Here is a 22,500-nt window from a genome sequence, read left to right as displayed (position 1 = left end):
GTGTGTGTCTGTGTGTGTGTGTGTGTGTGTGTGTGTGTGTGTGTGTGTGTGTGTGTGTGTGTGTGTGTGTGTGTGTGTGTGTGTGTGTGTGTGTGTGTGTGTGTGTGTGGCATTGTGTGGGCCAAATCGTAGCACTTTACTCCACTGAAATTAAATTGACATGAAGATGTAATGGTAAAGCTGTCAGTCAATGTTAAGAGAAGAATTGGTCATGATCATGATTATCAGAATCAGATTTCCACTTTAGCATTGGGGTGAAGGAGGGCTGAGGTTGGCCTCACTATTCCACCTCCATATTATACCACGCACACACACACACACACACACACACACACACACACACACTCTAGCAGAGGGGTGAAGGTGTGTGTATGTTAAAACAGAGCTTGCAACAAGGAAAGATGGCCAACAAGACACACTCTTACCATCTCTTGCATCACCTCCAACTATAAATAAATGCTTCATGCATTAAGATCATTATCTTCACTTGTTTCTGTCTGATTGGGGGCTACCTGCATTGCATGGCTGCATTTTTCTCTTTTAATCTTCAACCCGTTGGGAAGCGTGGGTATCTTATGTATTTCTCTGACACCATCCACTGCAGCACGACTGTGATTTACAACATGATGCCTCTCTGGCTGTCTAATTAAATCGAAAAGCTGGAGAGAGCAGAGAGCTGCATCCAAACTAGACAGAGGAGAGGAGAGGAGAGGAGAAGTGAGGAGAGGAGAAGTGAAATGTTGCTCGTCTGGACGGAGCTGCCAGTTGCGGGAGTCAAGAAGACAAATCTGGTTATGAAAGTGAGACGGGATGTCAAGACGAAAATAAGAGTGTGTCAGCAATCCTCAAGCATTCTGCCACAACAGATGCACAAATTCACTCGCACACACACACACACACACACACACACACACCCCGAAGCCTTCTCTTTCTCACTATCTCTACTGCCCCCTCCCCATCACACACACACACACAAAAACTCCTAAACCTATACACATATATACCACACACGCATACACACAAACACACACACACACACACACACAGCACTGGCTTTAGGATGTGCTGTGTTGTTTCCACTGGCACACACGTGTCCTGGGGTTAGGAGATGACCCACATAAGCCCACATAAGTTTTGCCAAGTGGATATCAGATCCTGACTCTTCAGAGGAGATCAGTGTGAAGACGACTTTGTGGGGATTCACATTAATACTTTCTACATAAACCTCCCTTCCCCCGCCCACACACACATGCACACACACACACACTCTTTTGAAGCCACATTAAGCCATTGAAGGGCCTTTTGGAAATCAAAGAATCCTTAATTGTTTCTTTGCTTTTGTTTTTATTTTTTTCATTCTTGTTGGTATTAGTTTATTGACTCAAAATGAGTGTTAATTAATCCCAAGCTGAAAGTGTGTGTGTGTGTGAGAGAGAGAGAGAAAGAGAGAGAGGGAGTGTGTGTGTGTGTGTGTGTGTGTACGTGAGCCACATGGATAGAGAAATGACTGTTAATTAAATGGATCACAGGCTGAAAGCAACACTGCCACATGGATAACCAGAGGTAGAGGTGTGTGTGTGTGTAAGAGAGAGAGGGAGAGAGAGAGAGAGAGAGAGAGAGAGAGAGAGAAAGAGAGTGAGTGTGTGTGTGTGTGTGTGAGAGAGCCGCATGGATAGCCAGGGTTTGAGGTGTGTGTGTGTGTGTGTGAGAGAGAGAGATAGAGAGAGAGAGAGAGAGTATGTGTGAGTGAGTGAGTGTGTGTGTGTGTGTGTGTGTGAGAGAGCCGCAAGGATAGCCAGAGTTTGAGATGTGTGTGTGTGAGAGAGAGAGAGAGAGAGTGTATGTGTGAGTGAGTGAATGTGTGTGTGTGTCTGTGTGTGAGCTGCATGGATAGCCAGAGATGAACCAAAACAGAAAGGCACCCCTCCAAACTGTCCCTTTCAAACTGCCCCCTTCAAACTGCCCCCTCCTGCCGAACCACAAGCAGCTCAGCTCACCCTGCTGTGCGGCATTCTCTAGGAGGGATCCTTTCAGAGGGAAAAGGCAGGGAGAGAGGGAGGGAGGGAGGGAGGGAGAGAGGGATAGAGAGAGAGAGAGAGAGAGAGAGAGAACGAGAGAGAGAACGAGAGAGAGAGAGAGAGAAGACAGATGAGCACTTCTGAGAAGGAACACTCAAGAAAAAAAACAATATGAAGTTATCTGACGGTGTGGTGATTTTGTGTGTCTGTGGGTAAGTGTGTGTGTGTGTGTTTGTGTGTGTTTGTGTGTGTTTGTCTGTGTGTCTGTGGGTAATTATGTGTGTGTATGTTTGTCTGTGTGTTTGTCTGTGTGTTTGTCTGTGTCTCTGGGTCAGTTAAGAATTTGGAAGTGACACGGCACACGTGTTAGCCTTCAGCATGACTTAAATATGAAAACAAAAACAAATAAATAAAACATCCACACAAACAAAGCCAACAGCCGCTAAGACACACACACACACACACATACAGACAGACACACACAGACCAACACTTTCCCATTGCACATCATAACACTTTACACTACAGAGATTTAACACTGACTTCAATCTATATAACTTGTGTGTGTGTGTGACTACAGTACAAAACACAAAGCTGCCAGACTACACTGAACTGGATAGGGCACTGGCAACAGATAGCGATAGCAGTGCATTTAATTTGACATGCAGTACATGAATACAAGATAGATGAATATATAAAGTTTATTTATGATATAAAGTATTTTCAGCATCCCCTGATCAATGCTCATTTTATGGTCTTCAGTTAAGGGACAAGTGTTATCTTAATGCACCACCACCACTAAATGAAGCATGCAATGAGAATAGACTTGTTACTCCGAGTCGTGTTCGAAAGGAAGTGTTGCGTAGGATGGCTTTTTAGAAAATGGCTTTAATTTCACATTGATGGCGCTATTTCAGTAAACAGACAGAGAGCGATTGTCCCTGGCTTTTTCCTTCTTTGGTCCCTCAGTGCGAATTACACATGCTAATCACAGTTTTCATCTTGTCTGCTTTGCGAGTGTGTGTGTGTGTGTGTGAGTGTGTGAGAGTGGGAAAGAGAGTGAGTCAATGAGAGAGTTCTGAGTGCCGTTGTGTGTGTGTGTGTGTCCATGTTTGAGAGAGATATGTACACATACATAAAATAAACACACACACACACAGCGAGGGAGAATAAGCGTGACTTAGTGTGGGTTGCGGGTCAGGGAACTCATTTTAATTACCACTGCAGCAGTACAATTATGTACTTTTCTGAAGTAAAACTGTGACTGAGTCAAAAGGTGTTTATGAGTCCTCCGCATTAACATAACAAGTGGCTTTCCCCGCTACAGGTGCATTAGCTGGCCCCATCCCCAGTGACCTGAGGGCAACAGGAACAGGAACAGGAACAGCACACACTGACAGCCAGTGCAGTCTTGCTTGGCATGATTGCAGAGACAATACACCCAAAGCCCACTGTCCAGAAATAGGCCAATGCTCTACAGTTCAGTCATAGTCTTATTAGTTTATGATTGTTATGCAGAATGCCCTGGAATATTCTGAAAAGCACTTTTTTTTCTCTCTATCTTCCGCACTAAGAACTAAATCCATAATCTGGTTTGGATCATCCCAAGTAATCTCCCGTAACTACAGTGTGACTCAATCTGTAATCCCATATCTACATGAATCACCAAAACTTCCATTTCACAGAAAAAAAACAGCCATCATTTCTGAATTTTGCGATTATTTTTAAGCTGGGATGTTCCGAAGAGCAAAGATAATTAGCTTTGATCAGATTGATGAGGATCCAGCCAACCTTGGAGCCAAAGGACGGGGAAAAACATCCAGCAACTCCCTACAAATGCAGATCCAGGAAGTCAGTGTTTTTTTGTTTTTTTGTTTATGTTTTTACGTCACATCATGATTTATCCAACTCATCTCTCTCTCTCTCTCTCTCTCTCTCTCTCTCTCTCTCTCTCTCTTATTTCTCCCTCTCTCTCTCTCTCATGTATTACTTGACAGATAATCAGTACAGTTTCCTGTTTCCTTAACATTAAACTCAGGCTAGCCTCTGACACAATCACACACACAGGCATGCAAACATACACACACATGCTCACCCACATGCACTCAAACGCCTGAACTTGGTAAACATTCTTCTCTGCAAGCCCTGCCTCAAGTACACACATACACACACACACACACGCACACACACACACACACACACACAGACACACACACACACACACACACACACACACAGAGACACATGCACACACACACACACACACACACACACGCACACAGACACACACACACACACACACACACACACACACACACACACACACACAGAGAGACACATGCACACACACACACACACACACACACACACACAGCCACACACACACACACACACACATCTTGAAACATGGGAGCCTTAGCCCTGAAAACAGGTCACCGTACCATGCAGCTCATCAATTTCCGGCACATTCCCTGCCAGAGGAGGCGACCAGCCGTGTATAGGCGCCGCGGTCCCGGCGGCTTTCAAGGTCTCCACGAGTCATCAATCTCACGGAACCCCAGGACGCCGGGCCATCGTCACTAATGAGAGTGAGACCATGCGCGCCCCAAAATAGGCCAAAACAGGAGAAGAGCACGCCAGATCACACGGCTAGCTGAGGACAGGATCAGGATGAGCAACAATTAACCATCAACCTCTAATGTCCCTGACCGCAGGAAGTATCAACCCTTAATGTTCCTGACCGAAGGAAGTATCAACCTTTAATGTTCCTGACCGAAGCCAGCATCTCTTGGCTCTTTCCTCTGTTAAGTTAATTACATGCACAAATGATCTGTGAACTCCAATTAATTAATTCATCTGGGAGGACCACTAGCTCCACTAATACAGCTGCTGCTGCTACTACTACTACTACTGTTAATACTACTGCCGCTACTGCTACTGCTACTGCTACTGCTACTACTGCTACTACTACTGCTACTGCCGCTATCACTACTACTGCTACTACTATTACTGATACTACAACTACTACTGCTACTGCTACTGCTACTGCTACTGCTACTACTACTACTACTGCTACTGCTACTACTGCTGCTACTACTACTATTGTTGCTTTAACTGCTACTACTGCAATCCCTAAATAAGCAGTATACTTCTGTGACTCTGTTGACAAAAAAGTGAAGACACACTGAGGTCAGTCATCCAAAAAACTGTACAGTTTTTGAAGTTCAAAGAAACAGCGAAGGTGCAACCGCTGCGGATTTTGCAGCCATAATAAAATAAGTGTGACTTTGTGTTTGGGCAAGGTAGAGTGCTCAGCAGGCAGGGGGTGGTTGTTAGGAGGATTGTGGGGAGCGCAAGGTTAGGGGCGGTGTTGGATGAGGGGGGCAGGGGGTAGGATGAGGCCAAGCTTGAAAAACAACCAAGAACATTTTGTCTCAAATTCACACTGGCATTTAAACCACTGTAAGGGCTTAGGATGCAGAGTGAGAGAGCGCTACCCCAGCTCTGCCCGGGCATCTGTCAGACAAAGCCTGGCCCAGGCTGGAGCAGGGGCTGGAGCGGAATACTAATGCCCCAGACTCGGAGTTCGCCGCTGGGCTCACGGAGGGCTCGGCTCGTCGGTCCCCTGGGGAGGCCACGGCTGGGCAGTGGCACAGAACGAAATGGCACTCTTCATCACATTCTGGGTCAGTGCCACGGGTTCGGGTTGCCAGGATCATGTGCAGACAGAACTCACTCTCTCTCTCGCTCTCTCACTCAAACAGACACAGACTCTTGCTCTGTCTTTCTCACACACACACACACTCCTGCACACACACATATACACACACACACACACACACACTCCTGCACACACACATATACACACACACACACACACACACGCACGCACACGCACATACATGATCAGTCACTAAGAGGTCAGCAGTGGAAGAGATGGGGGCAGATTTTTAAAAGTGGAGGGTCAAGAGTAGGACAGGTTGCTAGGTTGCGTCACCCTCTTCAACCACTCCCTCTGGCACACACTCCTGATGTTGCGATCGCCGGGAACTCTGGGATGTCGCCGCTACGGCAACCCATCCGCCAGCACCTTCATGGCGTTGACATTTTCACAACAAGGCATCTCGGTCTGCTGCAGAAGGGCAGTGACCTGCACGGCGGCACGACGGCGCGGAAGATTGAGAGACACCTGGAGAATGTCACCTGTCTCTCTGAAAAGGACAGGGCTGTGCGACTGAGACGGACGTCTGCAATGACAGACTGAACTGAATTAATGAAGGTTCAAGAGATTCACAGAGAGGGGACAAAAAAGAGAGATAAATAAACAATAAACTATATATCAATAAGCAAAAGAATAGAATATAACTGTCTTGACTGTACTGCACACAAGCCTGTCTGCTGCTTGCTGTTTCTGGACACAACAGTCAGCAGGCAGTGGCCAGTGCTGTGTCCAAACAGACGCTGAGCTAACGGACGCTGGGCTAACAGACGCTGGGCTAACAGACGCTAGGCTAACAGACGCTGGGCTAACAGACGCTGGGCTAACAGACGCTAAAGCAGAATCCAGCAGCCTGTAGCTCTGAACAGGAGCTCCCATCCATACAACACTAGGCAGACGGCCATGGCAAGGATGGATTGTTCACAAGATCCAAACAAGTGTTTAACTCAAGTTCATACACAGAGGCCGACACACATATGCACACACACACACACACACACACACACACACAAACACACACAGAGGTATGTGTGCACACACACACACACACACAAAAGTTTCAACCTGCTTGTGTTGCCATGGCAATTCTGCTGCTGTGGCGGTTGCCTAGGAGAGGTAATTCATCACCGTGCGAGACTGATACGGGTGGGAAACACGGCGATAGACTTCCTGCTTATCCTGCCCACACGCGGGTGAGCAGTGGCCTCGCCGTGCTGCCTATCAATTAAAAAGCCAGACTCCGCCAGATGGATGCTCCTCCGCATTTATCAGCCCGACACTCACAACTTCCTCTGGCTCCAACGTCTCACCCTCTCCTGAGCTCGCTCCAGCGACAGGGTGGCATCTACAACACTAATCTTATAACTAACGCTTAGTAAGGCGATAGGACAGGGTGGCATCTACAACACTAATCTTATAACTAACGCTTAGTAAAGAGATAGGACAGGATGGCATCTACAACTCTAATCTCATAACTAACGCGTAGTAAGGAGATGGGACAGGGTGGCATATACAACACTAATCTTATAACTAACGCTTAGTAAGGAAATAGGACAGGATGGCATCTACAACTCTAATCTCATAACTAACGCTTAGTAAGGAGATGGGACAGGGTGGCATATACAACACTAATCTTATAACTAACGCTTAGTAAGGAAATAGGACAGGGTGGCATCTACAACACTAATCTTATAACTAACGCTTAGTAAGGAGATAGGATGCCAACAACCCTGGATCTCAAGGCCCAACAGACGCCTTTCATGAGCTGTGTTTTTTTTTCATATCTGGAAGGGAGAATGGAGCTCTGAGGAGAGTGTGAGGAGGATTGACATGCTGGGGTTTTCACTGATGCAGATTGCAGATGCTTTCTTTCCTGCTGGGGTTTGTTTCATTTCATCTCCCCATCAACTGTTCATGCTGCGCACACAAGCTTGTCCCACCGTTGTGACCATTTCGATTGAGTCTCGAACAATCAAAATAGAATAAGGAGGAGAGGAGGGTACTTTGCAAAACCAAAAACCAAATAAATGAGAGAGAGAAAGAGACAGGAAAATAATGTTTGGATTTTTTTTTGCCTTTTGAAAGAAGCAAAAATGAAGGCTCCCAAAGAGTCGCCCAAACCGCAGTCCAAACTGACAATGCCACTGCCCCTGGCGTGAGGGACACGGGAGTGCAACACAAGCACATCCCCCAGCTGCCCTCCCGCATAGAGGTCGCCATTTTAAGACTGAAGGAGGGAAAGAGGAAAAAACAACATCAGCCTTACCTTCCACGGCATACTCTTCTGATTCGGATGGATGACGGCACAGCACGGCACAGGTCGGGGAGAGGGGAGGGAGGGAGAGAGAGAGAGAAAGAAATTAGACAAACAGACTACGAATCGATCAAGACAGATGTAAAGAAGCACACTGTTCAATCAAGTGTTCTGGACACAACCACAGCCTCAGCTTCCACCAACAATAGCAGAGGCAAGAGGTCAGTGTAATGGGTCGTGTTGCTCAGTGAAAACCTTGCACCAACAATAGCAGAGGCATCAGTGTGGTCAATGTAATGGGTCGCGTTGCTCGGAGGAAACCTTGCAGAACTTGCTCTGCAGCTCTGCGCTATGAAAGCCTGACTTGGCCACTCCAATGAAGGTCACAAAGCAAAGTTGAGAAGTACAACTGGGATCTGCTACACACAACCAGAAATGTGCCAGAGTGCACATTTGAATTCTCATTTAAATTTTACATTTACATTTAGTCATTTAGCAGGCGCTTTTGTCCAAAGCGACGTACAAGGGAGAGAACAGTCAAGCTAAGACTAATAAAAAAAAACTGTTGTAACAATAAATACTACTTTACATAAGAAATAGAAAAACGACCAAGAAAGGAAAAAGAAGTGCAGGGATGTAACTGCTGAAGTGCAAGTTAAGCACTAGTCAAGGTGCCAGTTAGGAAGGGAGGTGCTCTCTGAAGAGTTGGGTCTTCAAAAGCTTCTTGAAGGTAGAGAGGGACGCCCCTGCTCTGGTAGTAAGTAAGTAATTCTCCCAACATCGTCAGTGTAGGTGTGTGCAGTTCAGTTCAGGCAGCTCCGACATAGGACATCCCAGCCTGCCACAGCGCTCTCAACCACCAGGAACGTGTTTCACGAAGGCATCATTGAGCAAACACCATGGTAACCTTTTTTAAACTGTCAACAATAGTAGTTGTTCAACAAGACACACCAGATCAAGGCCTGGTTCTCTTCTCTCTGCTGTTCTCTTTGGGGACAGTGGGGACTAATCCCTTCGATAAACTGCTCTCGTTCCTTCTGAGTGTCCTTGTAACATCCAATATGAATCGTCTCAATTACTCGGGGCCTGTGAGACAGGGAAGGGAAAGCCTTCACAGAAGGCCACCTCCAAGAAGCAATTAACTGACAGAATGAAATGATTTCCAGACATCACCATCAATCTGCCAACAATTAAATCACGTTTAGCCACATATTGTTTTATTTTTACTTCTTTTTTTCTTGACTTGAGATTCGCGGCTTGAAATGCAACCAGAACCGGAGCCCGTCTGCTCGCCTGGCCAGCGCTTGGCAATGGCTGGGAGGTGAGAAATGAACCAGAGCCAAGATGCACATCCCAGTCACACATAGTGAACGAGCCAAACGTGGCACAGCAATAAAGCACACAGCGTCAGAATCTTCCAGAACCACACTGCCCAGTGGGCGTGGCACCGTTTTTACCCAGTTACCTCAAAGACCTCCGATTAGCGTCTATATTTCTATTGGCAGAGGAAATGCAACCAGATACATTCTAAAGAGTCTGAGACAGAGCAGAAATGATTTCTTCTGTGACGTCTATTTTTATTTCTATGACATCTATTTTAAAAGTATGGCTCACAGTGCTATATATATATATATATATATATATATATATATATATATATATATATATGTATACATAGCACACTAACATTGTGTCATATATATATAGCACTGTGAGCCATACTTTTAAGTTAAGTTATTTGATATTGGCACCTTGACATCAAGACACAATGTTAGTGTGAACACATCAAACAAATGTTTCTCCACATGTTGGTGTCACGTCTGTGAAGGGTCGCCAGTCCTCTAGAGGGCGACACTCACTCTAGAGCACATAACACTAACCTTTCTTCTACACTGGGCTACACCTGAGGTGATTACTACTTCCTACTTAAGCACTGGGTGTCCTTCCCTCTTCACTCGGTCATGGAGTCTCGTGAGTACAGTTCTCTTTCTTCTCGCTTCTCTTAAGAAGTCTTGTTTGGGTATCTCAACCCTGTTTGTGGAAGGCTAACGCACTCGCGCTTAGCTTAGCATAGGCTAGCTGCTAATTACCTTTGACTGTTGCTAAACCTGTGCATCCACCACAACGTGGATAAGACTTTTCCTGTGGATAGACTATGTTCCCTGGATTACCTTTGTGGATTACCTTCCTTTGGACTGACCGTTCTATTGTGGAACGTACTTATGTTTATGTATCCGGTGAGGTTGTGAACTTTGATAGCCTTGCTGTGTTTGTAGCCTGGGGAAATCAGGCTAGCTAGTCTGCCCAACCTGTGAGGTTGTGAACTTTGATAGCCTTGCTGTGTTTGTAGCCTGGGGAAATCAGGCTAGCTAGTCTGCCCAACCTGTCAGGGAGTGAATAAACTCGACTGTTGCATCAAACCTGCAGTTTGCGTGTGTGCCTGAAAATCCCGGCCTGATAGTTGGTCCTATTTAATATATATCTATGTTTTAAATATATATTTAAAACAATATCAAAGAGCTTGTATTCCTTAACTAACATATGATAAGTATGTCTCAAGGTGAGATTTATATAAATATCTATGTTTTAAATATATATTTAAAACAATATCAAATAACTTGTATTCCTTAACTAACAGATATGGCTCCCAGTGATTCATAACTGAGACCAAGATTTAAAGAGGAACTAACATAGACAGATGGATTAATAGATAACAGATACTTTGAGTCATGACCTGATGCTGAAGATGTCAATCAATGAGTGATGTGTGGTTAACATGACAGGAAGCCTCTGACCTCTGAGACACAGCATTGATTGGCAGATTAGAGACATGTGCAGTCAAACAGTCAGGGGAACACACACACACACACACACACAGACACACACACACAGACACACACACACACACAAGTACACACACAAACATATGCACACACACACACAAACATGCACACACACAGGACACAAGTACACACACACACACACACACACAGAGGACACAAGTACACACACACACACACACACACAGGACACAAGTACACACACACACACACACACACTGGTAAAACAGGGGCAAAAGGAACATTTCTGAAAAACAAAGGCTCCCAAGCACACATATATATATATATATATATATATATATAGTGATGTTTGAATAGATTCTCACTGTCTCTAGGAACAACTTCACAAGCGCCGCTTTCGGATTGCCTCTGGCCTTCCTCTAAACTACTGGGATTTTAAATAGCCCGGCCTCATTACTCATGCCTCTAACCATGCTCTCCTCTCCGCAAAGCAGCCGCGTCTAGAAAGCATACACACTTAAGAACGCAATCGTTTGGGATCAGGTGCAGGCCCAGCTTGGCCAAGGCAGGTCTGACCTACAAGGGATGTCCCAGGAGCTTTAGGTCAATATACAGTCATTAAAATGAGAATGTATTTGATAATTATAATAATAATAATAATAATACATGTATTATATAGACATAGTACATATGTATACTTATATGTTCTTCTTGCCTTTGTCACCAACCATGGCAAAACTCTGCATAATGAGATGTTAAAAGCAGCCGACTCCGTTTCTAAGCTACAAAATGGTGTTTATTTGATGAAACTAGCATGAAAAAGTCTTTTTGCCAAACTTTAAGAACATAAATTCAAGAGAAGGCCAAGAAAGCCAAGCTATTTATGCCAAAATCTCACAATCGACAAGCTAGTGTATTTTAGTCAATGTTCATCACATGACTTCGATCACCTGTATCTCAAAATGATGAGTTTCAGCTAATGCCAGGTTTGGCCAAAGTGGGTCACATATACTATACAAAAAAATCACGATTACAAATAGTTTTATTTGTTTGTTTAGCACCTTTCAAATACAAGTGCTTCCTGACGTCACATCAAAACCTGTGAAGAAGACTGTTGAAGACAAACTCATGTTTAGAAGATTCATGCAAACTGTTTAAGGCAGACTCATGTTTGACAGTGAAAATCACCAACCCTCCATTATTCATTTTTCATGTTGCGAGGCTGTGTGTGGTGTGTGTGTGTGTGTGTCTTCATGCACGCTTTCAGCATGAAGTTTTGATGAGGGAGGAGGCCCCCTTGTGTGTGTTAGAGATGCGTCATTGAGGTCCCAGCGTGGTCACTCTGAGAATGAGCTCACCCACTGACTTCTGCTGCTGCTGCTGCTGCTGGTGTGTGTGTGTCTGTGTGTGTGCCATATGAGCAGACTCTCCTCTGGGAATGGGCTTCTTACATTCCATTTACATCACCCACGCTGTCGTGTGTGTGTGTGTGCATGCATGTGCGTGTGTGTGTGCCTTTCTGTGTGTATGTGTCATATATATTTCTACATGTTGGCCATGTTTTTTTCTCAATTCTCCTCCTGTCCTGAAGAGCTATAATGGCAGCAGTTTTGATCTCATTGTTGACTGTATTGTACCAACATGCTAAAACTCATCAATGTCTCATCTTAAGCCTTATAAGACATTTAATTAGGAGTTCAGAGACTTATCATCTTTCATTACGGTTTTCAGTTGTTGTCGTACATCATTAGGAGTATGCAAGCGTCTGTGTGATGCCACATTCTTTCATGCCTACCCTAAAGACTGTCGTCACTTTATCCTTCGACAGTCTGACCCAGAGTTAAATAGAATTTACCAAAACTCTATGAATATGTTTCTTTTTTTTACATTTCTTTGGATGTTATGATTACAAGCGTTAAAGGGGTTAGACCTATGAAGGAAAGAATGTAGACTCAATCAACTGCAAAGACATACATAATGTTCATCTTTAAAGACTGTCCTTGAACTTCCCTCTTTGTGTTGAAACTAGAGTGGACCTGCTGTGGCAGAGGCTGTCAACACGGGCTTAAGAAGCGAATCGATGCGTGTTTGAGGTCTGCTTGACATGGAAGGGGCCCCTGGAAAAGTGCCGGTGACCTCCTCACATCGCAGTATTGATTGTCAGATTAGAGAGAGACACGCCGGCGCACATAGGCAGTATCGGAGCGGCCATCACCGGACCGACAAATAGGCAAACAAAACGCAACGTGACGTGACGGAGGAAGCGAGGGAGGGCAGGAGACGGGCAAATCCCACGAACGAGTGTAAGGCCACAGACACGGAATGAAATTATTGTTCTGATCATCTGCGGTAGGCCACGCTCTCAATCTGAGGCTCTCTCTCTCAGTCTGAGCCTCTCGTTCAGCAGCTTTTAGGTGGATTTTCATTTCCAAACCGGACTATCTGCGCAAAACAGACTCACAAAGCTGGGCTCTCTGTTCAAAGCAGACAGAGGCATTAAAGGAATATTCTCCACCGCCCCCCCCCCCCCCAAACCCCACCACCACCACCACCACCACCACCACCGAACACCCCACCCCACCTCAACCAGCCCTTTAACATCCGAGAACACGATTCATCTCAGCAGTAATTGCAAAGCATATAAAACTGTTCCTCGGAGACACTTAATATGAGCTCAGTTCCATTGAATCTTCATTTTGCTAGAGAATAGAGCGGGCTGAACACTGTTAGGGAGGTCTGTAAGCGCTCTTCAAAAGGCCCGAGCCGAGAGCCGAGAGCCAAGAGCAGAAGACGAGGCTGCGAGCCGGGCCACAAAGAGGAATGGGAAGCCCTCTGACAATAAAGCAAGAGAGAGTGTGTGTGTGTGAGTGAGAGAAAGATATAGCCCCTAATCCATATCTGCACTCTCTTCTCCTCAGATGGCAAAGGCAGAGAAGAATGTTTGCCTGCGATCAGCACGGCGGGATTGAGTGCATCGTTGGGAATAACACACCACCCAGGGAGAGTAACACACACACACACACACACACACACTCACACCACCCATGGAGAGTTAATGTGTCATGAGCAACATGAGATGAGAAGACCTGGAGGCGTTTGTTGGTTTGTGCAGAGCAACATTCTCACATTGTGAGTCACAGCCTTCTCATTAGGCTCTCCCCCTTCTTCCCCTCAACACACATACACACAAACACACACACACACACACACACACAGGCGCACCCTTGTGGTAAGTGTATAAAAAAGAGGCATGTTGCTATAGAGCTGTTAGCAGCTGACATAACTTAGCTTTATAATTAATACACTCATGTCAACATGGAAAATCTCCCGTCTCAGGGGAGACAAAGCACATAGTCTCTGGCCATCAAGGAACAATTAAGACTTTTAATCGCTCTGAAGGCGCAGTAGTAGGGGACTACAAAGAGATGTGAAAAATAAATATATTAATAACTCGGAGACAGAACTCGGAATATTCTCTGGGGGCATTCGCAGAACAGTCCACATTTGGGATTCTCTTTCATGGAAAAAGTGTGAGCTTTTGAAGAGCAGGGAGTTCTCTGCTGCTGTTGTCTGGGAGCGGAAACACTCCATCCTCCTACAGAAGCCCCCACGCTTGAAACCGTGGTGATCGCAGGCAAACATTCTTCTCTGCCTCTGCCGCTGATGGGGGGCCGCTGTGCGCTTAACTGATGCCTCCCTGCAGGCCGCCATTAGCAGCAAACAAACAGCTCGAGGGTTCCTGGTGCTCACTGCCGCATACCTGCACATGCCTCACAAACCCTCAACTACATCAGGTAGAGATGCTATTTACAGGATGAAAGGCTTGGGTAGGTAATTGCGTTTGTGTGTGTAGGTTTGATGGAAGTTTAAGCGTGTTTATGTGTTTGTGTGTGTTTGTATGGGCATACAGTACCTCGTAAGAGTGTGTGTATGTCTGAGTGAGTGTGTGTGTTTGAATGCATGACTGCCTGCATGCATACGTGTTTGAACACAGGCGTGTACACACATGCGTTTTCCTTACATTTCCACTTGTATGTATGTATGTATGTATCCGCCTATGACTTGTTTTTTTTTACCCATGGCTTCCTCAAACTAACACACACAGACGTGCATTGTGGGTGGAAACACAGCACACTGTTTTCACTAAGCATGCCACGGCTGCTTTCCGATTGGCAGTCGGCCAAACCCAAAAACCCATGAACACCTGGCCCCCAGCCACCAGTTTGCAAATTAGCTTCCTCTCCACAAACACTGCAAATGAACACATGTATAAATTAAATTAAAAATAGCAAACGCTGGGAATGAATTGACCTGACTTCACAGAGAGCCGGATGCGAGAAAACAGGGGGAAAAAATGGAGACAAACAAACTTCTGCTTGCTTGCGCTTGCGCTGGTGCTTCTTCTTCTCTGCCATCTTTCCCTGAGGGGCTTGGAGGCAAATGAAAGAGGTTTCCATCTTAATCCTGCCAAACAAAATAAAGGGCTCTAACACAGAGACAACGCTTTACTTATTCCACAAAACACTCTCTCCTGCATGGCATCCATGCCTTTTATACACCACAATACACCGACAAACCACTCTCTATTCATCTCCACTGCCACTCATGACTATGCGCTTACAGCAGTTCCTAGGAGTGTTACTTTAGCTACGTGTAGCTTGGTTTATCTTAGTTTAGCTCAGTTTAGCTTAGCTTAGTTTAGCTCAGTTTAGTTTAGCTTAGTGTAGCTCGGTTTATTTTATTTTAGCTTGGTTTAGCTTGATTTAGCTCAGTTTAGCTTGGTTTAGCTCAGTTTAGCTTAGTTTAGCTTGGTTTAGCTTGATTTAGCTCAGTTTAGCGTGGTTTAGCTTGGTTTAGCTCAGTTTAGTTTGGCCGCTGTCAAACCACTGGAGTTGCTGCTGAGCCTGAGGCAGCTGTGCCAGATGTGGGCCAGCCAGCCACACAAACACATGCGACTTTGTAGATGAAGGCAGTCACTATGGGAGATTCTGGGGTCTTTTCAACAGTAATAGGCTCACGTTGGTACACCTTTGCACATCCTCTCGCACACAGACTCACACACAGTCACACAGTCACAAGTGCTCACAAGCCCACACACATAAAAAGACATACAGTCTACCACCTTTTAACAGCTTTTAACAGCTATAACATGTGCGGATAACCCCCCACTCCACATACACACATATACACACATTCTGACAGCACCCCACACAGACAGAAACACAAAAGATTCTCCCACACTGTGTGTCCTGCCCCAAGCTGGAGTGTTGTTGCCCCAGCCCACCCGAGGCTGGCGGTGTCATGAGCTCTTTCTACCCTACCCTGCGCCTGGGCAGCCCTGCCCTGCTACTCCCCCTCCCTCTGGGAGTTCAGACGAGCAGCGAGCACCATGTCCTAGTCACACCCTGCCCCTGCTACAGCCCTGCTACAGCCCCCTCTTCCCCTGCCCCCGCTACAGCCCTGCTACAGCCCTGCTACAGCCCTGCTACAGCCCCCTCTTCCCCTGCCCCCGCTACAGCCCTGCTACAGCCCAGCTCAATGGCAGCACCGGAACAGTGCTGCTGCCATCGAGCACCCAGCTTGGGGGCAGGGATGGGGCAACAACACTGCAGCTTGGGGCCAGGGATGGGGCAACAACACTGCAGCTTGGGGCCAGGGATGGGGCAACAACACTCCAGCTTGGGGCAACACTGCTTGGTGGGAAAAGCAGCCCAGCTCCAGCGCTTCACTGACGGCTGAATGGAGCAGCACCAGATAGATAGAATTAATATTTCATTGGGGTGTTATTATTCTTATTGTTTGTTTGATTTTCTTTGGTTGTCATTGTGATTTGTGCTGTATGGCTGTCACTTACGGATTCTGTAAAACTATGCCTTTAGTGCTTTTGTGTTTTCAGCTACATGTTAAAAACTCTGCTGATGTCTCTCTTGGTACAATAGTTATAAAAACAAAAGAGGCTGTTGTTGACACAATATTGTCACAAGAAATGCATTTCTTATCTCAGACACATCATCTGGTATAACGCTCCTTCGTGTGAAGTGACTGTCTGCCAGAAGCTAATCATTTGTGAGTCAGAGGAATAGAGCCACACTGAAAACAACACATCGCCATGACGGCGGAATCCTTTGGGAATCTCTCAAAAGAACTCTGGTGGCATTCCAAACTCCCATCGCCACAGACAACAATCGAGGTCTTAATCTCTGCCAGCATTTGTTGCCCTATTTTTCTTTATATGTCTAACAGTGGCCATGGCAACGCAGCACAGAGCGAGTGAGAAGTGACATATATGCACAGCGGAGGGCCACAAGGTCAGAGGTCACTTGATATGGCATTACATTTCCATTTGCCATGAAATGTTTCCTCTTCAAAAAGCTAAAAAAGCTTAAGCAGATGTTTTAAATCTTCTTTTGTCCGAAAAATGCCCCTCAAGAGTAAAACCAAACGCCGACACTACATTAGAGTCTTTAGAGTCGCGTTGTGTCTAAATGAGCTCACTGTTGTGTCTAAATGAACTCACTGGTTGCTGACAGGCAGGTCTATGAGGGCTAAAGAGACCCACAGTACAAAGAGCCACACGTAGCCCATAGCAACAAAGCAACCCATCTTCAGTTCCCTCCAAATGACCTGTACACACACACACACACACACACACACACGCTGATGAAACTGAGACACTAGAGTACTAGCACGAGGGCAAGGGAAGGTAAAGTGTCTTAGCTGTCCGGTGGAGTGGGGGGGGTTAGAGGGAGAGAAAGAAAGAAAGAGAGAGATAGAGAGAAAGAGGGGGAGGTGACGGAGGGTTAATAACTTGAGAAATGAAAGAAAGCCCTCCATCCCCAGGTGTCACACAGCCATGGCAGGACGAAAAAGCAGCACTTGACACCTGAACGGGAATAAGGCCACGGAGTCTGTGAACAGAAAGGTTAGGCTGACGGGCAGGTGGGGGCCAGGTGGGGGCCTTGTTAATGTAGAAAGGGAGAATATGATTACCTCAGGTTTCCACACAGAGGAGGGGAAGAAAGGACTCGACCATGGACAGCTTGTGTGGGGCATTCAGGTGTGGCCATGCTAAAGTGATTTTGGTGGGGGGGCTCGCTCTCTCTCTCTCTCACTCACTCTCTGTCTCTGTGTGTGTGTCTAAATAACAGTTATATTAAATTATAATATGTAATTTTATAATATGAATTATAATATAATATTATGAAATGAGTTTTCAGTTTTTCCTTTCCATTTGCAACATTTTTTCTAAAATCCTGTTTTTGCTGTCATCATGGTGTCCTGAAAGTAAATTAATTTAAATGATTTTAGCGTAAGGCTTCAACATAACAAAGTGCAAAAAAAGTGAAAGAAGTCTGAGCACTCTGTACTGTAGATTGCTGGTTTTCGACCAGAATTCCCTGCTTTACTGTAACTCACGTCTATATCTAATGGCATCGGGTTTGAGTGACACCTGGGTCAGCCACAAGTCAAACATAATGGATGTAAACACACAGTTGAGTTTAAGAGCCCGATTAAAATTCAAAGGACATTACTCACACAAGAGCATGCTGCTCATGGTTATGAGGATCAAAGAAACCATGAAACAGTTTTTGTTTAATGCTGCAAGTCTGATAAGTAAATAATAATGTTTATCACAACTAATTAGGGATACATTGAACAAATCAGGGGCTGTGTGTGTGTGTGCGTGCGTGCGTGCGTGCGTGCGTGCGTGCGTGCGTGCGTGCGTGCGTGCGTGCGTGCGTGCGCGCGCGTCTTAAACAGCCCAGAAGGGAAGGTTATTCAAAGTTCAAAAGCTTAAGCTTTAGATAAATTGTGCTTTAAAGAAGAAAAAAAAGGCCGATAAGTATCAATACAGATTTATTTTTTCTTCATTTGATTAAACCCTATTTGTACAGTCAAGAGTTCATAATTTAACACCGCTCCCTCAAAGAAATCATTACGGCATATTTTACGCTTGTTTCCTGAAGACGAGGACTGGAAGACAACCATCAAGAAAAGTGATTTATTATTTGTGTTTTTAAAAAACATCAGCGATTTCTTGTTTGTACTTTAAAAAGATATCAATGAAAAGAAAAGAGATTTATTAATTGTACTTTTTTTTAAACATCAGAGAACTCCATACTCGGTTGCAAAACAGAAAAAAATAAATCAAAGACATCACTTTGCTGACAAAACGGCTATTAAATGAAAACGTTTTGTTTGTCCCTGAAGGTTGATCAGATGAAGAAGAGTGATTGGATTTATGATTTATGTAAGATGGCATCTGGAAAAACTCGCTTTGACCCGCTTTGGTGGATGTTTATGCAACACAGAATATTATATATATTTATATTTATATATATAATATATATATATATATAGAGAGAGAGAGAGAGAGAGAGAGAGAGAGAGAGAGAGAGAGAGAGAGAGACACTTCACACTTGAGGCTCACAGTTCTGGGGTAAAAACTGAGCCGTCTTCCGTCTTATCTCTAACGACTGCTATAACAGCTTTGCCTTTACTAATGCCAAAGAAGCAGTTCATCAACCTAGTATTTCAAACGCAGCTATAATTATTTAGGTCAGATTGTGTTGTTTTATTTGACTGTTTTAATGCGTTGGGTGTGTGTGTGTCTGACAATGAAACAGTGGTGTATGACTGTGTTGTGTTGTACATGTAACTCATGTTAGACTGTAAGCGATTGCACATTAGGGTATCTGGGTGGGTGAATGGCCGTGTGATTTATCTGGAAATTATCTAATTTGTAGCAAATATCTGTAAATTGACAATGACGAGTAATCTAAATCTATTATAAATAAATTGAATTGACAATGACGAGTAATCCGGCTCTATTATAAATATCTGTAAATTGACAATGACGAGATTATGAATACATTAAATTCTGTACATCTGAGAAGTCTAATGAACACACCAAAACTCATTTCAGAAGTATTAAGAAAATCACAAAAGAAAAAAAGAGAATAAAATGAAACAATGAGAGAAAATAAAACAACAGGCGTGATAACATGCTCTGCCCCCGCGTTGAAAGAGTGAGCACTTTCAGAAATATATGCAAGGCTCTGTGAAGTGCAATTATAATACAGGAACACCTAATAACATCAGTTAATCAACCACCTACTGTGCTTCCTCCCAGTCATCAAATAAGCCTGCCACACAAACAACGCATCACTCACACACACACATAGCACGCACACACACAGATGGAAAAATATGCAGATGACAACATTCACACACACACATATTCACACATATTCAGGCAAACCTGCGTGTACACACACACACACACACACATTCACACACACACACACACACACACACATTCCTAACGGCAAGTGCAATAACAGCATTTGAGTACAATGCAGGCAATCAACAGTGACAAAAGCTACAGATTACTTCACTGTGTCACCATACAGCTAACTGTACTTGATGTCAATGAGGCGGGCGACATTAAGGCATTAAGGGTGTCTGAAGTATCCCCCCATTCCAGCCTTGATTCCCCACCATATCTCCAAAGGACAAAGGCCTGTATTCATCACACAGAACTGCCCAAATATTGGGAGTGAAGGTTAAGTTAATATTCTCCGGTGCAATAGAGATTCAACTGTGGAGAATAAGCCCCGTGTGTGTCTCAGACGCTCAGATTAAAAATTCACTCCCCTCTGGATATTTGCATTCAACACTGCTGTGTAACTTACATTTTCATAGGATTACCACTTCAAGGCCTGAGCAAAAGCCTCGTAGCTGGTACTGGGTTATCTGCATGACAAACACCACGTCCCTCTGCAGGACGAGAGTGCAAACAGCAGGGAGGAGGCAGGAAGGCAACAGCATGAAGGTCACCGAAGGGAATGATTGGGGGGGGTTAGGGGGGTGGATGGGGGGTGCAGGGGGCGCCTTGACAGTTCATCGATGATTGCTGTATATTACTATTGACACCAGAAGCTCACTAGGGAGGGCCATCCTTATCTCGGCTAAATGAGAAGGCAGGTGCAGTGTAGGGTTTTAGGGGGGTGTAGGGGTGGGGGTGGGGGGAGAGGGGTTTGGCAAAAGAGAGAGAAAGTCTGGGAGAAGGAAATGTGGGGATAGGGGTGGGGGGGGCAGAGGGTCTTATCTTTTAGATGAGAAATTATGGGATTGAGCGAGGGAGGAGATGGGACAGACGCAGAATGGGAGTGTGTGTGGGGGAGGAGGGGGGAGTGTAAAATACTGTCTTCTTCAAGTTAATGATACAGATAGAGAAGAAATGAGAGCCACTAAGACTCCAAGTTTAGAGAAGGGTGCCTTTAGCAACGCCCTCGCGGCACTGAGCACAGGTTCTGCTTCTGAAGAGAAGATATTTACGTCTGAACGCTACCGTTGACTACCTTATAGGGACAATACACATCTTCAAAGGAGCTGGTAAACCCGTACGTCTCATCCTGAAGACGTCTCAGCTTGCGTGGGTGCGCATAAATGTCGAGACTACCCTTGAGACTGAGAAAGAGGATTCCCATGACGACGGGGACGTTGGGAGTCTCAGTGAGAGATACGCTGACACAGATGGCTTTGCCGTCTGCAGGGGGGAGCATCTACATATCACTCAACAGTGGGAGTGCAAATGGCAACAGCAACCTAAGGCGGAGAAGAGACAGATTGAGACGGGTTTCACAGGGAGAGAATGAGAGAGAGAGAATGAGAGAGAGAGAGTGAAAGAGAGAGAGAGAGAGAGAGAGAGAGAGAGAGAGAGAGATGGCAGATTGTGATGCTTTTGGCGATAACAAATACAAGTGTTTAAAATGCTTGTAGATACCAGGGTGAGACAACTAAACAAAAACAGACCGAAAGACAGAGAGACACTGAAACAGAGTGAGAGATAGAGAGAAACTGAGTAAGAGACAGAGAGAAACTGAGTGAGAGACAGAGAGAAACTGAGTGAGGGACAGAGAGAAACTGAGTGAGGGACAGAGAGAAACTGAGTGAGGGACAGAGAGAAACAGAGTGAGAGACACTGAAACAGAGTGAGGGACAGAGAGAAACAGAGTGAGAGACACTTAAACAGAGTGAGGGACAGAGAGAAACAGAGTGAGAGATAGAGAGAAACTGAGTGAGGGACAGAGAGAAACAGAGTGAGGGACAGAGAGAAACTGAGTGAGGGACAGAGAGAAACAGAGTGAGGGACAGAGAGAAACAGAGTGAGAGACAGAGTGTTTAACCTCCCTCCCTCTCTATGCCCTTCTCCCTCCCATGTGATGCCAGTTTAATATGGAGGGACCCTATACGTCCCTGTGATGTCCCCCTGGCTGGGACCCTATACATCCCGGTGATGTCTCCCTGGCTGGTGAGTCCTGAGTGCTGGTAATGGTCTTCCCAGTGTGGCAACATGTCACAGACACCATGAATATTTCATGGCCAGGCGAATGATACGCCTAAATGGCAGCGCGTTGTCGGGAAATTAATCTGCCTACTAAAGCGAAAAGGAAAAAAAAAATGTTCAGCTCGGTAACCAAACAGGAAGAAATACCAGTAGCAACAAGCACATGAGAGAGAGAGAGAAAGAAAGATAGAGAGAGAGAGAGAGAGAGAGAGAGAGAGAGAGAGAGAGAGAGGCTTAGGGAGATTATGCATGCAGAGATGGCTCATTTGACATCAGCAGAGCACCGGGGCTTTCTACATATGTCTGACAACTAAGGGTGCTGCCTAACACATGTGTACTCTTTACCAAAGATGCAC

General features: G+C 45.2%; 1 protein-coding gene across 13 annotated transcripts in view; it reads right to left on the bottom strand.

Moving 5' to 3' along the window:
• LOC105895412 (neurexin-2) overlaps window positions 1-22,500 on the bottom strand; it is a 736,614-nt gene that overhangs the window by 575,440 nt on the left and 138,674 nt on the right. For 11 of the 13 annotated variants that reach the window (XM_031585048.2, XM_031585052.2, XM_031585053.2 and 8 more), the window contains exon 3: window positions 8,003-8,020. In XM_031585048.2, the coding sequence (XP_031440908.1) occupies window positions 8,003-8,020 (18 nt within the window). The remainder of the gene's footprint in view (window positions 1-8,002; window positions 8,021-22,500) is intronic. The other 2 variants (XM_031585050.2, XM_031585054.2) reach the window with 1 other exon arrangement.

This window comes from Clupea harengus, chromosome 18 (genome assembly GCF_900700415.2).
Source record: "Clupea harengus chromosome 18, Ch_v2.0.2, whole genome shotgun sequence".
Lineage (NCBI taxonomy): Eukaryota > Metazoa > Chordata > Actinopteri > Clupeiformes > Clupeidae > Clupea > Clupea harengus.
Note: the sequence above shows the minus strand (reverse complement) of the source record. Positions and strands in the feature narration are given on the sequence as shown.